The sequence below is a fragment of the Eumetopias jubatus genome, unplaced genomic scaffold (genome assembly GCF_037043125.1).
Source record: "Eumetopias jubatus isolate StellerSeaLion01/CBP00866 unplaced genomic scaffold, mEumJub1_p1.0 scaffold_17, whole genome shotgun sequence".
Classification (NCBI taxonomy): Eukaryota; Metazoa; Chordata; class Mammalia; order Carnivora; family Otariidae; genus Eumetopias; species Eumetopias jubatus.
This window is the reverse complement of record NW_028274823.1, coordinates 15,061,329-15,080,173: the sequence shown is the minus strand read 5'-3', so window position 1 is coordinate 15,080,173 and position 18,845 is coordinate 15,061,329. Positions and strand designations below refer to the sequence as shown.

At 39.2% G+C, this 18,845-nt stretch overlaps 1 protein-coding gene across 1 annotated transcript in view; it reads left to right on the top strand.

The window, feature by feature from the left end:
• Nucleotides 1-14,185: 14,185 nt before the first annotated feature.
• Nucleotides 14,186-18,845, top strand: part of CCDC172 (coiled-coil domain containing 172) — a 68,563-nt gene continuing 63,903 nt past the window's right edge. The window contains exons 1-2 of the mRNA XM_028121722.2: nucleotides 14,186-14,264; nucleotides 14,435-14,520. Coding sequence (XP_027977523.1) covers nucleotides 14,186-14,264; nucleotides 14,435-14,520 — 165 coding nt within the window. The remainder of the gene's footprint in view (nucleotides 14,265-14,434; nucleotides 14,521-18,845) is intronic.

Genomic DNA, 18,845 nt, shown 5'->3' with positions numbered 1-18,845 from the left:
TATGACCTTTATAGTGGAGAGTCACTGGAATTAAAAAAAAAAAAATCTCCAAACAGTTTAGGTTCATATTTGAAAAATCTGGCTTAAATGTTGTGACATCTAGCCATTTTATTTAATGAAAAGATTTTCTTCTCTTATGCAGAGCTCCAAATACTGATCCTAAAGCTGGGGAAAGATTTTTCTGCCTTTTGCCTTTTTGTGTGTGGTAAAACTCTTCTTCTCAGATTCCACTCTCAACCAGATCGTGAACATTCTAATGAGCTGGTTGTGGGCACGTGTGCCCCTTTCCCCACAGCCTGAAATCAGATTCACACAGGCATGGGTAATTGTATGATGCTGTCATCCTATAGTGAAGGAAGTCCTGGGCTCTTCCAGCTTCCAGCTTCTGCATTTAACAAAAAATGTGTTGTCTCGGGTTCTAAGTCTGGTCCTCAAGGCCCCTTTGAAAAATAGATTCTGTTACTTCCTTAATTCCAAGAGTTAAATGCTTTTTAAAGAGTTGTATAAGTTAAATATGAGCTGGGTGTGCAGTGTCGGATTTGTAACAGAACCGCAATTCTCCAAACATACCAATATATTCCAAAATTGCCAGTTGCAGGCCATAAAATATTTACATTACGGAGTAAATAATGTATGTTTAGTAAGAAATGATGAAATATTTACAGTTTTTCTAAAGATACTGCATGGGTTTTTTCCTCTACCACAGCCATTTTTCTTGAAGCAGGCAAAATAGGCAACTTTCGGAGCTCTGAGAACCACATGGAAGCATCTAAGAAGGAAGAGAAAAAGTCTCTGCAAGGAAAAACAGCTGATCCCAGATATCAAGATACATATTTCATATGGTTAAAGGTCTAGGGAGTCATTAACAAACAATTTGGGTATTTTTACCATGAAACTGAGGAGTTGCTGGGCCCAGTTCACGTGACACCATCTTTTGCCAGAGCCATTGTGCAGGAGTATCCTGAACCTCAGAGGATGGTATGACCTTCCAAGCTTCCAAACAAATACATTTTTAAAACCTCTCCCGTACACTCATTGACCCTGAGCAAGATCCAGAAAACCCAATCACAGTGTTATAAATCCTCACTCCATGTGCTTGAGAAAGAACCTAAAGACGCCCTTCACAGGAGTTTTCAACAGAAAACAGAGCGTCTCACAAAGAGAATTTTTCAGGCCTCTGCCCACCCTGAGAAATTCTGATAGGATCACCCTCGGGCAGGTAGATCAAAAATCTTTATTTTTGAAAAGCTTCCCAGGTAATTCTGATGACCATCTGGGTTTGGGAACTGCAGTAGAAAGCATATTGGCCCCCGAAAATATCCACATCCTCATTCCTGGGACCTGTGGGTAGTTAAATTAAGATTCGTGAGATGGGGAGATTATCCTAGGTTATATGACAGGCTGTAAATGTAATCACAAGTCTCGTTTTAAGAGGGAGTCAGAAGGAGATTTGACAACAGAAAAAGGCAAAGTGAGAATGGAAGCGAGATGGTAGGCTGCTGGCTTTGAAGATGGAGGGAGGGGCCAGGAGCCAAGGAATGTAGGTGGGCCCCGGCAGTGAGAAAAAGCAGGGAAAGATCCTCTCCTAGAGCCTCCAGAAGGAACCAGCCCTGCTGACCTCTTTTTTTATTTTTTTTTTAGATATTTATTTAAGATTTTATTTATTTGAGAGGGAGAGAACACATAAGAGAGAGCATGAGCAAGGGGAGGGGCAGAGGGAGAAGCAGACTCCCCACTGAGCAGGGAGCCCAACGTGGGGCTCGATCCCAGGACCCTGAGATCATGACCTGAGCCCAAGGCAGATGCTGAACTGACTGAGCCACCCAGGCGCCCCTGCTGACATCTTCCTAGCCCAGCGAAACAGATTTTGGACATTTGACCTTCAGAATTGTAAAATAATAAATTTGTGTTGTTTTGAGACACTATTTACAGTCATTTTTCCAGTAGCAGTAGGAAACTAGTACATGAACCATTGTTCTAAACCCCCTCAATTTTAGGATTTAACCCGTTTCCCAGCATAAATGCAGCCTCGCGTCCAGAAAACACCACCACTCCCCTTCCCATCTGTCGTGGGCACTTCCCTCAGAGTCATATGCCCTTGAGGGCGCCATAGCTACCCCAAAAGAGAAAAGGCATCAGTGTGGGACTGTGGCCAAGAACTGCATCCCTCAAGTTTGGACATCAAGCCACAAGAATTCATCATACCCCGCCTGCGTACTCAGCGTTCTGTAGCTCCTGTGGGCACTTCAGAGGACCGGGAGAGATCACTCCCTACTCTCGTGCTGAGTACACACATTGCAGAGTGATTGTGAACACTTAGGTTGCATTTTTCCAGGAATGTCAGCACTGAGGCTTCCCTGGCTACAAAGGCTATTGTCTCATTTTGGGATAAGAGAAATGCGTCATTGCCGTTTAGGGGAAGAAGATGATATCAAAGCATGGGCTTCCCAGTTTTATATACTCCAATTAGAAGACCTGGAAATCAAGTCATTTTTCCATAGATTTAGGCTCTCCATTAGCTGAGGGACACATTAACAAATTGTCTATTCAGCACTGGAAATGTAGCTCTATTTTCCAAGGAGTGGGGAGAATCTCTATATTTCATCAGTATTTGCTCCTATCAGAACTCCTCCCAGTGAAAGGGAAAAAAAAGATGGCAGCTGCATGGAGCTGGGATAGCATCTTGTTTCTATGACAACAGTGTCTGCAAGGCTCTCAAGTTCCATCTGGTATTTTCAGGCCTAACAGCCAGGTAGCATCTAAATGCCTAATGGGAAAAAAAAAAGTATCGATAGAGATTCTTCAGATCAGGCACAAATGAATACAGCAACACCATGTCCTTTCTGAGAAAAACAGCGAATTACTTCACCAGCAACAGGGCATTGTGAAGACAAACCACTTAGTCCGTGGAACACGCTCACCTCTATATTAGGGACTAAGCAAGCACAACGTGCACATAAAATAAAGTGCTATTGGGGCAGACGGGAACTTTTTCCTAAAGGCAATCTAATGAGGCTCGCATGGGATGATTCTCTCCTTCCCCTCAGGCTCTCTTCCCTGTCCTGCTCTGTGGAGCTGTGTGCTTTAGGTAATATGGATGCAGCAGCTCTTACCTGCCTCACTGACCTTCCCTTCAGATTTTATCCTTGTTGATTACTCTTCCCTGGTAGCTCTGCAGAATTTATGAGAAGCTGAATTTCCCCCTCCATGGGCACTCGCTCACAGAAAAGCATGCTCTTAAAACAGCACAACATGACACAGCCGGTTTTTACCTTCCCCTACCCTCATATTGAACATAATCTAGTGAAAGCACCTCCTTTTTCTTTCTTTATAGTACCATCATTAAAAAGACAACATTTTTGCAAAGTCATAATTTATCTGAAATATGATACAACATGGCTCTGTAGCTAGGTTGTCATGCAATACCTGGGACGCTTATACTAAAAAATTACTCATTGTTTATCTGACATTCAAATTTAACCGGGCATCCTGTATTTTTATTTGCTAAATCTGGCAACCCTATTTATAGGCAGGAATACAGGCCTTTGCAATTCACCTGATCACTTAAGCTTTGATACAGTATATCACAATGTTAGCACATTAAACTGAGTATTGGTTTCCAGCATTTCCTGGTTATTACATCAAACATTTAAATGTTCCTTGTTTACACCGAAAAGTTTATTTACACCAAAGTTTTGCAGACATTCATTTTTCTCCTTTATTTATTCAATGCGGAGTTCCTGGGCATGGGAACTAGCCTGGCACCATTCCGGGAGCTGGGAATTGATGGTGCACAAAACAAACGGGTGCTTCCTCGTGAAGCCAACATTCTATTGTGGCTCCTGGCTTTCCTTTCAGGACGTTTACTCCCATTGCATACCAGGTACTCTGATATACAAAGACCCATCACATGCGGCTCCGTCTCCAAAAGCAGATAAACTATATTAGATTCGTTGTCCCTTGCTCATCTTAAAATTTCCCCCAGCCTCATCAAGTCAATCCCAAGTGGTTCCATGAGCATTCAGTTACAGAAGAAATTGAAACTGTCATTTTTCACTTCCTTTGTCCCTCAGTATCCCAGATTGGGAGACAGTTGACCCTGGAAGAGGGGAATATTACCTAGTGCCACCCTACCATCCATTTCTAAAATCCTCTCTCGTCCTCCCTGGGATCCACCCACTCGAAGGTCCTTGCTCTGCCCTTTTCCTCTCCTGAGCCCCCACAGGAGATTCAGACAGATGAGTGGCATGTGCATTCTTCCTCTGTCTTCCTCACTCCTTCTTTGTGTACTTCCTCAACTCTTTCCTCCTTTTAACTATTTCATCCATTTGATACTGGTCACTACTAAACCAGAAAGGAAAATTAAAGATTTGTCGTATTCTAGAAACTTCTTGAGATATGGACCTAGCGTAATTTTTTTTTTTTCTATATGAGTCAGATTCTTTTCCCTGCATCTCACATTTTGACTGTGATGCCCTTGGCTTTATTTTATGAGGAGTCTGGGTAGGGTATTATATACACTCAGGTATGATATTTAAAATGTATAACCACCATGGTAGACAAAATAACGGCCCCCAAAGATATTTGCATCCTAATCCCTGAAACCTGTGAGTATGTCGCCTTATGTGGCAAAAGGGACTTTCAAGATGTGATCAAGTTAAGGATCTTGAGGTGGTGAGAGCATCTTGACTTATAAGCATCCTTATAAGAGAGTGGCAAGAATGTCAGAGAAGGAGAGATTTTAGGGGACTACCGTGCTGGCTTAAAGATGGAGGAAGGGGCAGGAGCCAAGGGATGCAGATAACTTCTATAAGCCGGAAAAGGCAAGGAAACAAATTAGCCTCTAGAGCTTCCAGAAGGACCGTGGATCCTTTGATTTTTGCCCAGTAAAACCCATTTTGGACCTATAACCTCCAGAGCTGTAAGACAACAAATTTGTATTGTTTTAAGCCCCTAAAGTTGTGGTGATTTGTTATAGCATCAAGAAGACAATACACAGATAGACCCCGGCACTGCGAAATCAGAACTGATCCTGAGCAGGCTCCTTGAGGCTCTTTGTTAAGCTGAGTGTTACCTCTTTGTTGCCAGGCTGTAGGAGATCTGGATGGTCATGGAATTGGGACTGCCCGGTGGTGGGAGTTGGCCGTGGAAGGCTGGGGTGGTGGTTATTTACCAACCACTATGGGAGTATTTCAATATTTTTACAGTCACAATGGATGTACTAATGGATTTCTGCTCGCACACACTTATGCACAACTGAATCTGATGGATGTAGAGTGGATTCTGGCATGACTCTTGAATTTTTCTTCCTTAAGGCCCTGATATTAACCCTTAAAGTGCCCAAGGCGATGATTCTAATAGAATTCTATACTCATTTCTATGTGTCCTACACTGGGATTTTCCAGGGTGTGGATTGGGATGACTCCTTCTTGCTCAGGAGCTTTTAAAAAATGAAATTCTTAGTTGTTTGTTTGATTGTTTTCCCAACTTACTCTCTGAACTTTCCATCTCTAAGTATTGAGAGGGTTCCCCCCCCCGCTTTCATCTCTCTTATTTCCTCCTTTCTTTAACCCTGCCTCTCCTCTCCCCGTTTGAAAACAAGTGAAATCAGGGGAAAAGAGAGTCAGTGACTTGCTCAAAGTCATCTAGCTAGGTATCAGTCACCCTGAGCATTGGACCTGCGTCAACACCCCATCCAGTGATGTGAAGTCACACCTCCACAAGGGAACAGTGCTTGAGGGTCACCCTGTTATTCTTAAATTGCATTCAGTCTCCTACAGATCTGCCTATGGCCTCCGCCTGCATTCTGAATACAATCTGAACTGCTTCCGTTTCTTTCAGGGTCCTGCATGATGCAGCCCTGACCTCTTAACCAACCTGGTTTGTGCAGTGATCCCACTGGGCCTCTCCATTCTCAGACACCAGTTCTGTCCTGACATAAGGGCTTCGTGAGAGCAGGAATGTGTTGTCCATACTGTCCCTAGCAGGTGCCTGCCCCGCAGTTATAGTTTACACTTACACTTACTCTGTGTGCCTTGAGTTAATGAATGTGTGTACTTTGTTGCTTGTTGCCCTGTAGGCTCCATGCATGCAGAAAGCTCATTCGTCTTGTTCACCGTTGTAGCAGAGCCCAGTACACAGTAGTTCTGCAATGAACACTTTGTGGATCATGTTTGCGGTCATTTCTCATGGCCACACCCTAAAGTCATCTCACCACTCTCAAGGCACGGAATTCCTGGGTTATCTTGTGAACCACCGACACAGGCCGCCAACCAGATGCAGGGGGCTGAATAAAAGGAAACACAAGGTGTCTGATCATTTATGTAAAATATCATAGCTGGCACTTAAAGGAAGTGGAAACTAGCTTTCTGACCTCTGCAGTAATCAGCTTACAACGTGAAGCAGGAGATTTGAATCCCCCTATCTACTTCTAGATGAGAATATTATGTCTCATTTACAGTTACAGCCTTCTGGACTGAAATATCATATTTTATGAGTAATAGCATCTGTAAGTAAGATAAAAGACATCACAAAAGAAAATGAAAGCATTTAAAATACAACAATTACCGAAATAAAATCATCTTTAGGACATTCTTCTGACAAGTTCTCTTAGGGTTTATTAATTTCTTCTAAGAATATCACCATGAATCTTTTTTACGAGTGTTTGGATCCTGTGTGCACAATCTTTGCATTTATTCACTTGAGGCACAATAGAGTGCAGGATCTCAGCCTTTTCCTGCTTTTCTCTGTGTTAACATCTTGAAAAAGGAAATTGTAAAGGTAGATTATCAAAAGGTTTAAGAAACCTATTCATGTACATGTTTCATAAGTAGAATAATGAGATAGAGCAGGAATGGAATTACAAGACCATCAAGTTTCAAATGATGATGTATATTACAACTTTAGTAATTCTAACATTTGCAATATTTCCTTACTTGTTTTCAGATATTTAAATTTCTTTCACTCTGTATGCATTCCCTTTAATTCTATTCCACAACTGCTTACTATTACCCATGAAATAATCAGCTTATTTCTGTTTAAAACGTTTCTTACTGAGCTCTTTTATTTCAATGCTAATTAATTGTTTCCTTTAACCATCTTACAAAGTTTCCATATTCTTATGAGCCATGTAAACTATGATAAAACATTTTGAACTGTCTATGGCATCGTGAAGGGAAAATAATGGCAGTGTCTGACTTTTATAAGGTAATACTATTCTACAAAGGCCACTAAGTCATTTCAAACATTGGAAGCATAAAGTAATTTCATCCTGATAAATGAGCAGTTTAGCAAATTGTTTTAAGAAGAAAAAGGATTTGGGCGCCTGGGTGGCTCAGTTGGTTGAGCGACTGCCTTCGGCCCAGGTCATGATCCTGGAGTCCTGGGATCGAGTCCCGCATCGGGCTCCCTGCTCAGCGGGGAGTCTGCTTCTCCCTCCAACCCTCCCCCCTCTCATGCTCTCTATCTCTCATTCTCTCTCTCTCGAATAAATAAATAAAATCTTTAAAAAAAAAAAGAAGAAAAAGGATTTATGACTCATCTACCTATATGTATATATGAGCATTACATTTTTTCAAACTTTCCAAAGAGTCACTGTGAATAATTCATAGAAAGTAATAGAAATATTAAAATGTATCCCAAATTTCCAAATAGTCACTATGACTAATTCCCTGAAATTAATAGAAATCTTCATAGAAATTGTAATAACAGAATGTGTTAATTGTTGGCTTAAATTTGAACATATTCAACAACTAGAGTCATTTATTTGCTGAATAACCATGTACTTATTAGGAAGGCAAAGACAATGTTAATGATGAAAACAAATAACTGGTAAGAAAAAAAAAAAGCCTTAAATTTCTCTTTTAATTCTTTCTGTGTAATCCCAAACTACTTAAATTTATTGTCATGAAAACTACAACTTGATACAACCAGATTTTAAGGCCCTTGTTTATTCATCTTTGTAAGTGAAAATTCTTATTTGCCTTACATACAGTGTCCACCCAATAAATATTTATTAAATAAACAAATAAATTATACAAAGTGAAGAAGAGTGGTTTCCAGGTTCTGTTTTGTTTTTGTTTTCTGGAGCTGACAGGCTAACCTCCTGGGTCAGGGCACCTGGGGCAGCCTTCCTGGACCCTGTGCTGGGCTCCTGACTCTGACAGGGTGAAAATCCAAGTTCACCAGTTTCACTACAGCTTTTTAATTCCAAAGAGTTTGCTGTTTCATGACTCCTAATGTGCTATTGGAATTTCTTCATGCAATACATTTCACAACCAAAACAAGTTTGATTTTCTCAATCAATAATTAAGAACTGACAGTTTACTTTCATTTCTATTATAGAAGTGTAAGACTGAAAATAAAATTGATACTTTTAAGTATTTATGCTTATATATATGACTGTATCATATATATGTGTGTATTTATATATATATGCATATGTATGTATGCATGTGTGTTTTCTCTATATATACCTATATTTATCTACCTCTCTTTTTTTCTCTTTATCTGTCCATCTATCTATCTATCTATCTATCTATCTATCTATCTATCTATCTATCTATCTAATCTCTTTAATGGGGAAGGGCTCCTGTAGTAGGTGAATTGCCCCAGGCCATCTCTGAACCCTAGCTGTTACAGCCTTTCTTCAAACTCTTGCTAGAAAGTTCAATACAGAAAAAAGATAAAAGAGGAGTTCTTTTAACTGAAGTAGTTGAAAGCCACTGGTGAACAAAAAAGATCTTTCATTGGAGCAGAAGGAATTAAGAAGGAGTTCTAAACCTAGCTCTGACGTTAATTGCCTGTGCCATGTTGGGGAAATCCATCAACCTCCATGGCCTCCGTGCTAACATCTATAAAATAAAAGGATTGTGCAAGATGTTTTCTAAAGTCTAAAATAAACACTAAACACTAAAATACATTGATTGTAATAGAAATAAATCAACCACTTAAGTTTTTTTAAAAAATCATAACCAGTTCCTGTAACTTAACTTTTAAGGTCTGTTATATGCACTGAATTTGTGTCCCCCCAAAAATACATTAAAATCCTAAATCTCTGGTAGCTCAGAATGTGACTTTATTTGGAAATTGGGTTATCAGAGACGTTAATTATTTAAGATGAGGTCAAAATTACCGGCCAGGACCAGCAGCTAGGAAGACGTAAAGACCAGATTGTCCCTCAGAGGGCCCAGAAGGAACCAACCCTGCCAACATCTTAATTTCAGACTTCTGGCCTCCAGAACTGTGAGAGAATAAACTTTTGTTGTTCTAAATCACTGAGCTGTGATATTTTTGTTACAGCAGCTCTAGGAAACTAATATAAATGTTAGGAATTGAATATAATACTTTGTATACAAATTTCATTTTTAGTTTTACATGTTAGATATAGAGCTGGTTAAATAAGCATTTACAATGCATGATCCATTCTCTATTATTTTTCCTTAAATCACATTTGATTTTAATTGGTTAAACATAGATTGTGTTACTAATCCAAATTCTGGAAGTCAAAAAATGTCTTCTGAAAAGATATTAACTTGTTAATGATAAACATTTTTTTTTTTTTTAAGGAAATGTATCTGCTTTGAAATGAAACACAGCTGCTGAAACAGTCTTATTTTCTCCAGCCTCTAGTTTTTGGAGGCAGGAAATGAAGTAGTTAAGGATCTGCTTTAAGATTGTATCAGGGTTTAAATCCTGATTCTGCTGCCATAGGTGACCATGGACAAGTTACTTAGTTCTCTCTGCCTCACTTCTCCAACTGTAATGTGGAAAAAAGTAAAAGCATTGAACTTACAAGTTTACTGGGTTGGTTAAGAGAATTAAGATGTGTCAAGGTCTCAGATGGTGGATGGCATGTAGTTAGTTATTAATACATGTTAGCTATTATTCTCTTCCTTTCTAGTGCTTCAAACCCACTGCCACAAATTGACTACAGGAGCAACTCTGACGGACCTCTCACCTGCTGGAAAACATGACATGGTCCCCCATCACATACATGAAATTGTTAAAGACCGTCTAGATGTTGGCTTCATCTAACTTTCTGCTTTTTTTATCCCTTACTCGCTATCTATTGAAGTCACACCCTCCTTGAAAAGGTAGCTCATATTCTATCCCCTACTGGTAAGTCTCCCTGATCACCTACGTCAGACTTACTCTTTCTGCCTCTGCCATATTCCGCTAGCACAAGGGTGAAGCTCTCATATACAGTCTGCTTAGGAGTATTTGTGCATGCTACATCCCATTTGATAGATGATGACCTCCAGGAGGACAGGGCTTGTATCTTTCAATTTTGTATCCTCCCTAGTACCTAGCAGAGATATCTTTATACTTAGTAGATACTCAATAAATGGTTGTTAAACTTGGTTGAACCTACGTTTTGTTTTTCTTTTTGGCAGATGCCCTAAGAAAAACATAAAATAAACGAATTACTTGTCTTCTTTTCATTGCAATATATATGCCCTGGGCTAGTGGGTATTTGCAAGTCTGGTTTAGAACCTAGGAAATTCATCAATCTAAGACTGGAGAGGAAATGCATTTTAAATCACAAGAGCAATATAGCCTTATGTAAGGCCTTCTAGCAAAGCAATTATCAATGGCTCAATAACCCAGGTGCTGGAGTTATTATGAACAAAAGTCTGAGGTTGAGAGACAATGAGTGATCTTAACTTTTATATTCCATAGGTATGCAATTCAATGAAACATGCACAGATGGAAAGTTTAGATCTGAGAATCATATGTGGGTATCATAATGCAAATAATTGGCCTTCTTTCTGAAGAACATCTGTTGAAACATCTGAAAGCAGTTGTTTATACTGATGCCAAAATGCTGAAAAATATAATAATTCTCCAATGAGGTTAGAAATATCCGGGGGAAGAAAAATAGTTTTTATGTAGTTCTGTTTTTATTAAATCCTTTTGTTGCTTCTCTAATATGGCACATAGGAGATGCTCAATAATATTTGTTGAATGACTGTTGAATGAATAGCAGAGACTCATTAAACAGTTGTTGAATGAATCATTTTTTCAGACTTATAAGGTACCATTTTCCAAAAGTGGTATGCCCTAGTTTTACCATGCCGTATACCATTTTTATTTGGCATAAATTGAAGTAATGCTACTCTTGCTCTGAATATTAGAGAATGTAATCAGCATGTATATCTATAAGAATAAATATCTTACTGAAGAAAATATATGAATATAGCTAGTATATGATAATAATATTTTAATATCCTAACATGTTACTTTTGCTCATTATTATAAAACACTTAAAATTTGGGGCGCCTGGGTGGCTCAGTTGATTAAGCATCTGCCTTCAGCTCAGGTCATGATCCTGGGGTCCTGGAATGGAGCCCCACTGCGGGCTCCCTGCTCAGAGGGGAGCCCCCGCTCCTGCTCCCTCTCAAATAAAACAAAATCTAAAACAAAACAACCACTTAAAATTTGAATTGTGGGGTGCCTGGGTGGCTCAGTTGGTTGGGCGACTGCCTTCGGCTCAAGTCATGATCCTGGAGTCCCGGGATCGAGTCCTGCATTGGGCTCCCTGCTCGGCAGGGAGTCTGCTTCTCCCTCTGACCCTCTTCCCTCTCGTGCTCTCTATCTCTCATTCTCTTTCTCAAATAAATAAATAAAATCTTTAAAAAAAATTTGAATTGTGAGCTTGCAAAATCATGTTCATTTCAACAAATAAAAGAAAAGGAAAAACCCTGCTAATGTCTATAGTGGCGGTGCCTCTAAGAAGAATTGAACTTGGGATTTAAAAGCACCAAAATATTCTGTGATATGAAGACTGCAGAAGATGAAGAAGCCATTTCTCCCCATAACCCCATTCCAGAATTTCCAGCAGTTCTCTCTCGCATACGCCTGTGTGAGTGAGGCGGCTGGGCTCCCGAAAGGCTGCCTGAATTCCACTCTGCCAAGTTTCCAGTACAGAAAGAACATGTTAAATAATAAATGTGAGTTTCAGTGTAACTAATAAAATTGGAATGTTAAAGAGCAGCATGCTTTTGAAAAGAGCCTCCTTGTGAGGATGCCCCCTGTGCAAGTCCACGGGAAATAATTCTGAAGGGAGTGATATTAATTAGTAATATAATTTATCTTCTGGAAGCCCTTTCCTTTTGATAGCGCCGTGGCACAGTTCATAAGCTTCCAAACAAATGCTCAAAGAAAATGGTTCACACCACAATTTCAGTTTTGTTTTCCATCCTCGAACGGAAAAAAGAGTCAAATTTATTTCAGTATATCTAAGTTTTACACATGCATCACATGATGGAGGATTATGACGATATAAAAGTATATTCATGAAGAGTTTCCAATGAAATGGTAAAATGCTTATGATGTAATCAAAGGAAGACAGAGCAGTATCCAAAATTAAATTCATGGCCTCTGATCTCAGATTTCTTGGTTTCAGCTCTAGCTCTGCCGTATACAAGGTATATGTATACAAGGTATGCAGCCTTGGCAAGATACTTAACTTTCCTGCTCTCAGTTTTCTCATCTAACACTATAAAGGTAATAGTAAAAATCATTGTGTTTGGAATAGTGCCCAGCAGATACTTAATAAATAATATTAATCAAATTATTATTATCCACAATATTGTCAAGCTTATAAAAGAAAAATGCAAGGTGAGAAGGATTAGCGGGAAGAAGGAGCCAAAATGTTATTAATACTTGCTTCTGAATGGTATGTTTATGGGTAATTCTTTTCTACAGCATTACACTTTTCTGTATGTGTTGTTTTGTAATACAGTTTAAATACAGTTTAAAAATTAAGTTTTATGCATACATGGCTTGATGGAAATTGAGGTGGAAATTTGGAATAGGTTAAAACTTACAGCCCAATATACTACAGCATTAATGAAATATTAATTAAGACTCATACAGATGATGTGACAGACAGAAATCACATTTACTTTCCTTCAATTCTAATACAATCTAACTAAAAATTATCTTTAGGGGCACCTGAGTGGCTCAGACGGTTAAGCGTCTGCCTTCGGCTCAGGTCATGATTCCAGGGTCCTGGGATCGAGCCCCACGTCGGGATTCCTGCTCAGTGGGGAGCCTGCTTCTCCCTCTCCCTCTGTCTGCCACTCTCTCTCTGTCAAATAAATAAATAAAATCTAAAAAAAAAAAAAATTATTTTTTAAAGTTTAGCCAATGTCAATTCTACATTCAGAAAAAAAGTCAAATGTTTATTATAATCTTACAATTTTGGCCTACTAAAACTAAAAATGCTTGATTTTTTAATTTAAAAATCCCGTGCAAAAGTCCCAAAGGTGCCTTTCACGTTTAAGCTTTATTAATTAGCAACCGCTTTGGTCTCTGACACACATTGTGCAGATATTGAAGTGTTAATATTACTGAAGCTTGATTACAGAAGGCCATGATTAATTTTAAAGCAGACTAAAAAGATATGCCCTGATTACAAAGGAATGATTAAGGCGGAATGTCAGGCATTGCACATTTATAGCAGTCTCTGCCGCAGTCAAAGGAGAAGACGTTGCAGTTTATATTTAGAATCATGAGTGCTTAGTTCTTTAGGATGCGGGGTGTTTGCGCCTCAGGGAAAGATCACCACAAGTCCAAGTAAGGCCTTAAGACCTTTGGGGCCTTGCGGCCAAAGCAAAGCCCCTGAACGCAGACTGGGCGCAACGAGACGCCGTAGTTCAGTCCCCACCAGGCGAGGCCACCCAGAGGCGCCTGCCACAGCCGGCGGGGAGATCTCCTGCCCACGGTATTGTTGGCAAGTACGCATTTTGCTGTGGGACAGAGCATTATGAGAACCTTCTCCCCAAAAATAGAGCAGGTGGAGAGGAAAAGGCCAGCCACACACTGGGGTGCTGCCCAGGCCGGCGCCGACGCCACGGCTCGCGGCCTCCATTTTTATTTGCCACCAGCCCAGAAGGGAACCCCGAGAGGGCCTGGGTCCTCGAATGAGGGGAGCTGCGTTCAGCCAGGGAACCAAAGCAGAGTTTTTGTCCCAGGCAGAGAGAGGGTGCGAGGGGGATAAACGGTTGTCTGGTTGTCTGTTGTTAGGGAAGCGGGGAAACCAAGGCCGGGAGCCGGGCTGGCGGCCCATCCGGGGCTGGCCCCGAGCAGTCCTCCGTCCTCCCTGTGCTTTCCAGGGGCCTCGGACTCCGCTAGCAGATACTGAAGGGCGTCAGCGGATCCGCAGGAGCCCGGGCCTGAGATGAGTTTAGAGTCCTTGTTTCAGCACATCATCTTCTCGGAGCATCAGGCCGAGGAGAGTCGCCGCGTGATCCGAGGAGGTGGGTGCTTCTGTCGCCTTCTGCAGCCTCGGTCTCCTCGAGGTGGGGGCTTAGGGCGAAGGGCAGCCCCCAAGGCGTGGTCAGAGCAGGGAGGGGCTCTGCTGTCCAGGTGCACAGACGTGGGGACTTTAGAAAGATAGAGATGTTTAAGGATTTCGTTTGTATTCCAGTAAGGTCGGAGATAAACAGATGTCGTGAAGATATGAAGAAAGCAACCGAGGAGCTGAATGAAGAGAAAACCAAGTTGGAATCTAAGGTAGCTTGACGCCTAGAGCATGCTCATTCTCTCATTCTCACTTGAAAAAAAAAAAAAAATCTATTTGAACTTGGCTTTTTGAAGGTATTTTACTATTGTAAATAGTTGTCCTTCAAGTAGGAGGCACACTGCCGGGCTGGTTAGTGCAGTGCCATATTGCTGGGTAATATTTCAAACTCCAAATCCAGGGACACTCGTTCTAATAGGCACTTGTCCTAAAGAAACCAGTTTAAGTAATAGTGAATTGATTGTCCATGTTGTGGGATGGTTAACTTTTTAAAAGAGCCTGATGTCACTGGAAAAAATAATTGTTCAATAAGTAGTTGGTGCAGGGTATACGTTTTGAATAGTAAATAATTCAAGGAAGTGTGCTGCCTGATGTAACAATTGGAATGTAACTTTCCAGCCAGTCTCTGCCTTTCGTTTTTTTTTTTTTCAATTCTCTCCCACATTTTGGACATTTCTTTCATCCCAAAGTAGAATTTTTTCACTAGCATCTTTCTTTCCTGCATCATTTGAAAAGTTATGTTATTTTAAGTAGCAGCAAGGAAATCCAATGGCTTCTTGAAGGAGGATTTTGGACACAAGGTAGAATTCTGGAAAGGCAGAAGTAAGTAATAGGAGAAAAGCATTTGGGGCAGAGAGGGGATATGAACAAAAGGGAAATATGCCCAAGGCATATTGGGAGAGAAATCTAGTCAGAGAAGAGAGCTGATTTCTGGGAATAGGAGGAAACCATTCCAGGCTTTTGATCAGGGAGTGGTGTGATAAAAGTGGTTTTAGGAAGATTTCTCTGAGCCCTGGGAGGAAGGGATCTAAGAACATTATCCAAGTATGCCCTAATGAAGGCCTTGCCTAAGGAGGGAGGGGGGGACGGGGGACGACAGTCATTCAAAAATATTTGTTCAACACCTAGAGATAAACTAAGCAAGCTGTGTGCAATGGGAAATCTGTTTGAGGATGTCTGCTTAAAAAAATGTCTATTTTAACTTCCTAGTGTGAGGAATTTCTAGTTTTCTTTGTGAACAAAAGTAATCATAGATCTCTTCTCTACCTGGTGAGTTTCTGCTCTTCTTTCAAGTCTTACTCAAATGTCACCTGTGAAGCCCACCCTTGGACAGCTTGGAGAATTTTTTTTTTTTTATAGTTCGGGGTACCATGTTACAATTAAACAAGAGTACTTACTTGGATTTGTGTTTGTATCCCTCACTGTTTTGGGGGCAACACATCTGGAATTTTTTTCTTAACCATCTTTTGTTTCCACAGGTTGTAGCCCTTGCCTAGCACCTAGTTTACTTTGGTGTTTGAATGAATTAAAGTGTACTAATAGTAAGATAATAGGGAGAGTGCTGTCTTTTAAGATAGAATTTTGGACTGTTACTCAATGAGACCCTAGGTCCTGTTTTGCTTGTGAGTAGCAGATAAAGTAGCTGCTAACACTATAAGCTGATGGGAAGGGCAGAGCATTAAGAACGTCATGATGTAGCTTTTTTTTCTTTAAAAAGAATTGAGATACTTTAAGGATTGGTAACTGGAAGCTAATAGAAGTAATAGGCAAAACATACAATTAGGTAATGCTTAGCTGACACTTACTGTATGCTGGGCACTATTCTAAATAGCTTCACCCATATTAAGTCCTTTAACCCTGCCAGGAATCCTGTGATGAGGCACCATTATGAATCTCCCTTTATGGGTGAGGAAACACAGAGGTTAAATGACTTGCCCATGATATATAATTAAAAACAATTAGGCTACCATAATGAAAGTAACAATTGAGTAATGACAGCATATTTTATTAAAACATTTCTTGAGCTCGTCTTAGATTTTTTTCTTCAAGAAATCCACATATAATAATGTATCTGAAGCTTTTGCAGTTAGTTTAGGGCAGTTTTTAAAAGGTCACTTATGTAAGTTTTTATACAAAATGTATTTTTCCCAGATTGGTGAAGATATTGACCTGACAGATAACAAATGTTAAAAAAAAACTTGTTCTTTATATGTCTTCTTTGACAAAAAATAGGTTTACTCTTTGTACTGTTTTCTTTTTTAGCAGCCTGTTTTGTTGGAAGTGGAAGTGTAATTTGTTACTAAATACACATACATAAAAAATGTTGACTCAAATATTTATACTTGAGAAAAGACAGAGCAAGTCCTTAACATTGTTTAGAAACATCTGCTGAAATTACTAATTAATATAGGCTCTTAAATGTGCATTGTTTTTTGATCAGCTCATATACATGGGTAATAGTATGATTGTATCTTACTAATAAAATTAACATCAAGTTCACAGTTCATACAATACTAATTTGTCATTGAAATAATTTGATTTATAATATAGTCAAAATGGTGTGTGTGTGTGTGTGTGTGTGTGTGTGTGTGTGTATGGATAAAGATTTTAAAAGGGGGACCGCAATTATAATGTAAATGACTAATGGGAAGAACTGAAGAAGTAATCATAAATTGATTTCTTGTGTCTTTCATTCTCAGAGTTAATTATATGTCTGCCAATAACAATGAAAATATATTTACTTGAATATTTGACTTGGCATTTATTGACCAATTTATCAAGTGGAAGCAGCATCGGGAGAAACTAGAACATAATTTGAATAGGCCAGTGCTTGAGCTATTTGTACAGTGATACATTCAGACAATATTTGGGGCATTTATTTTGGAAGTCGCTTGTGGTAAAAAAATGTTTTTAGGAAGTACAGTACTCATTTTTTTTCTGTTCTGTAAAACCCAGGTAGCATGTAATTAGAACTTGAATGATAGCATTTGCCTTTCAGGGCTCGATGAGTCCTTTAAAATATATGGTTACAAAAGTCTCAGATTATATAGTATGAGTACTTTGTGCATTGGAGAGCTACAGTATGGCTGGGTAGGTTTGGTAATATGAAAACAGAAAGACAAGAACATGCCCTGGATTTGCATTTTAATGCTTACCAAAATACCCAAAGCTTCTGATAGTCAAGGAAAGACTTTATAGTATTGATGACAGAGCAAATCCAAAATTAAGAACTCACAGAACATTTGTAGTTTCTTCTAAGCATCTAAAAGTTTTTTTTCTTTTCTGCTTTAAAAATAGTATATAGTTAAAATTTGGGCATTTAATCCGTAAAAACATATAAAACCTAACATAATATCATACTGTCTCAAAAGAAAGTAAATGGAAGAAAGCTATTTTGTATAATTTTTCTTCTCCCAATTTTACCTTATTATGTAAACATTATAACAATAATAAAATATGGCATGAATTTTTTAAAAAAATTCATCATACTGAAATAAACAAGTAACTTAAGGTGGCTTCTTTTACTTCAAAATGTGCACATTCCTTTTTTTTTTTTTTTTAGTTGAAAAAAACCCTCCCAGTTAGGAACCCTCCTAGTTAGGAACCCTCCCAGACCAGCAGACAAAGTCATATGTGTTGTACTCTATTACCTAATTAGGGAAAGAACAAAATCACAAATTGTTATCATGTATAATATTGAAATGGAGTTTTGTTATGGAGATTTTTCTTTTTGTAAAAGTTGCACCAACAAAAATTTATATCCATCTTTAATTTTATTAATTAAAAGTTAAAGTTACTTAAAAACATAAATAAAAGGACATTATTAATTCACTCTAACATTGTTTAAATAGCAGTACATGTGAATTATTTAATCCCAATTTTAGAAAATAACATGGAAATTCTGTTTATCACAATTTAACACATTCCTATATATAGGTTAATTAATTGTGACCAGGACACTTTTGGGGGTAGTTACACTTAGTTGCTTGCACTGTCTCTGACTTTTCCACATGAAAGTCTTTTAAGCAAAATCCCTCCTATCCTAAACATGTAGAGCTGATTTTTAAAAAATTGTGTAGAATTTTGGTATATTGTCTCTTTTACATTCACTTTGGTCATATGTACACTTCCATAGCCAATCATATTATTGAGTCTGGAGTCCATTCTACAGAGGACTTTTCTTTTATTTATTTTTTAAGATTTTATTTATTTATTTGACAGAGAGAGACATAGCAAGAGAGGGAACACAAGCGGGGAGCGGGAGAGGGAGAAGCAGGCTTCCTGCTGAGCAAGGAGCCCCATGTGGGGCTTGATCCCAGGACCCCGGGATCATGACCTGAGCCAAAGGCAGACACCTAACAGCTGAGCCACCCAGGCGCCCCAGAGGACTTTTCTTTTATACTCAAAGTACTTCCTAGAAGTTTGGTGGATGTTTTCTTCACTCCCCAATGCTACTTCCAAAACATTTTTCTCCCTCCTTATGGTAGCTCATGCTATGTTCTGCCATCTTTTCCCTGCTTCTCTTTTCTGTTATCCT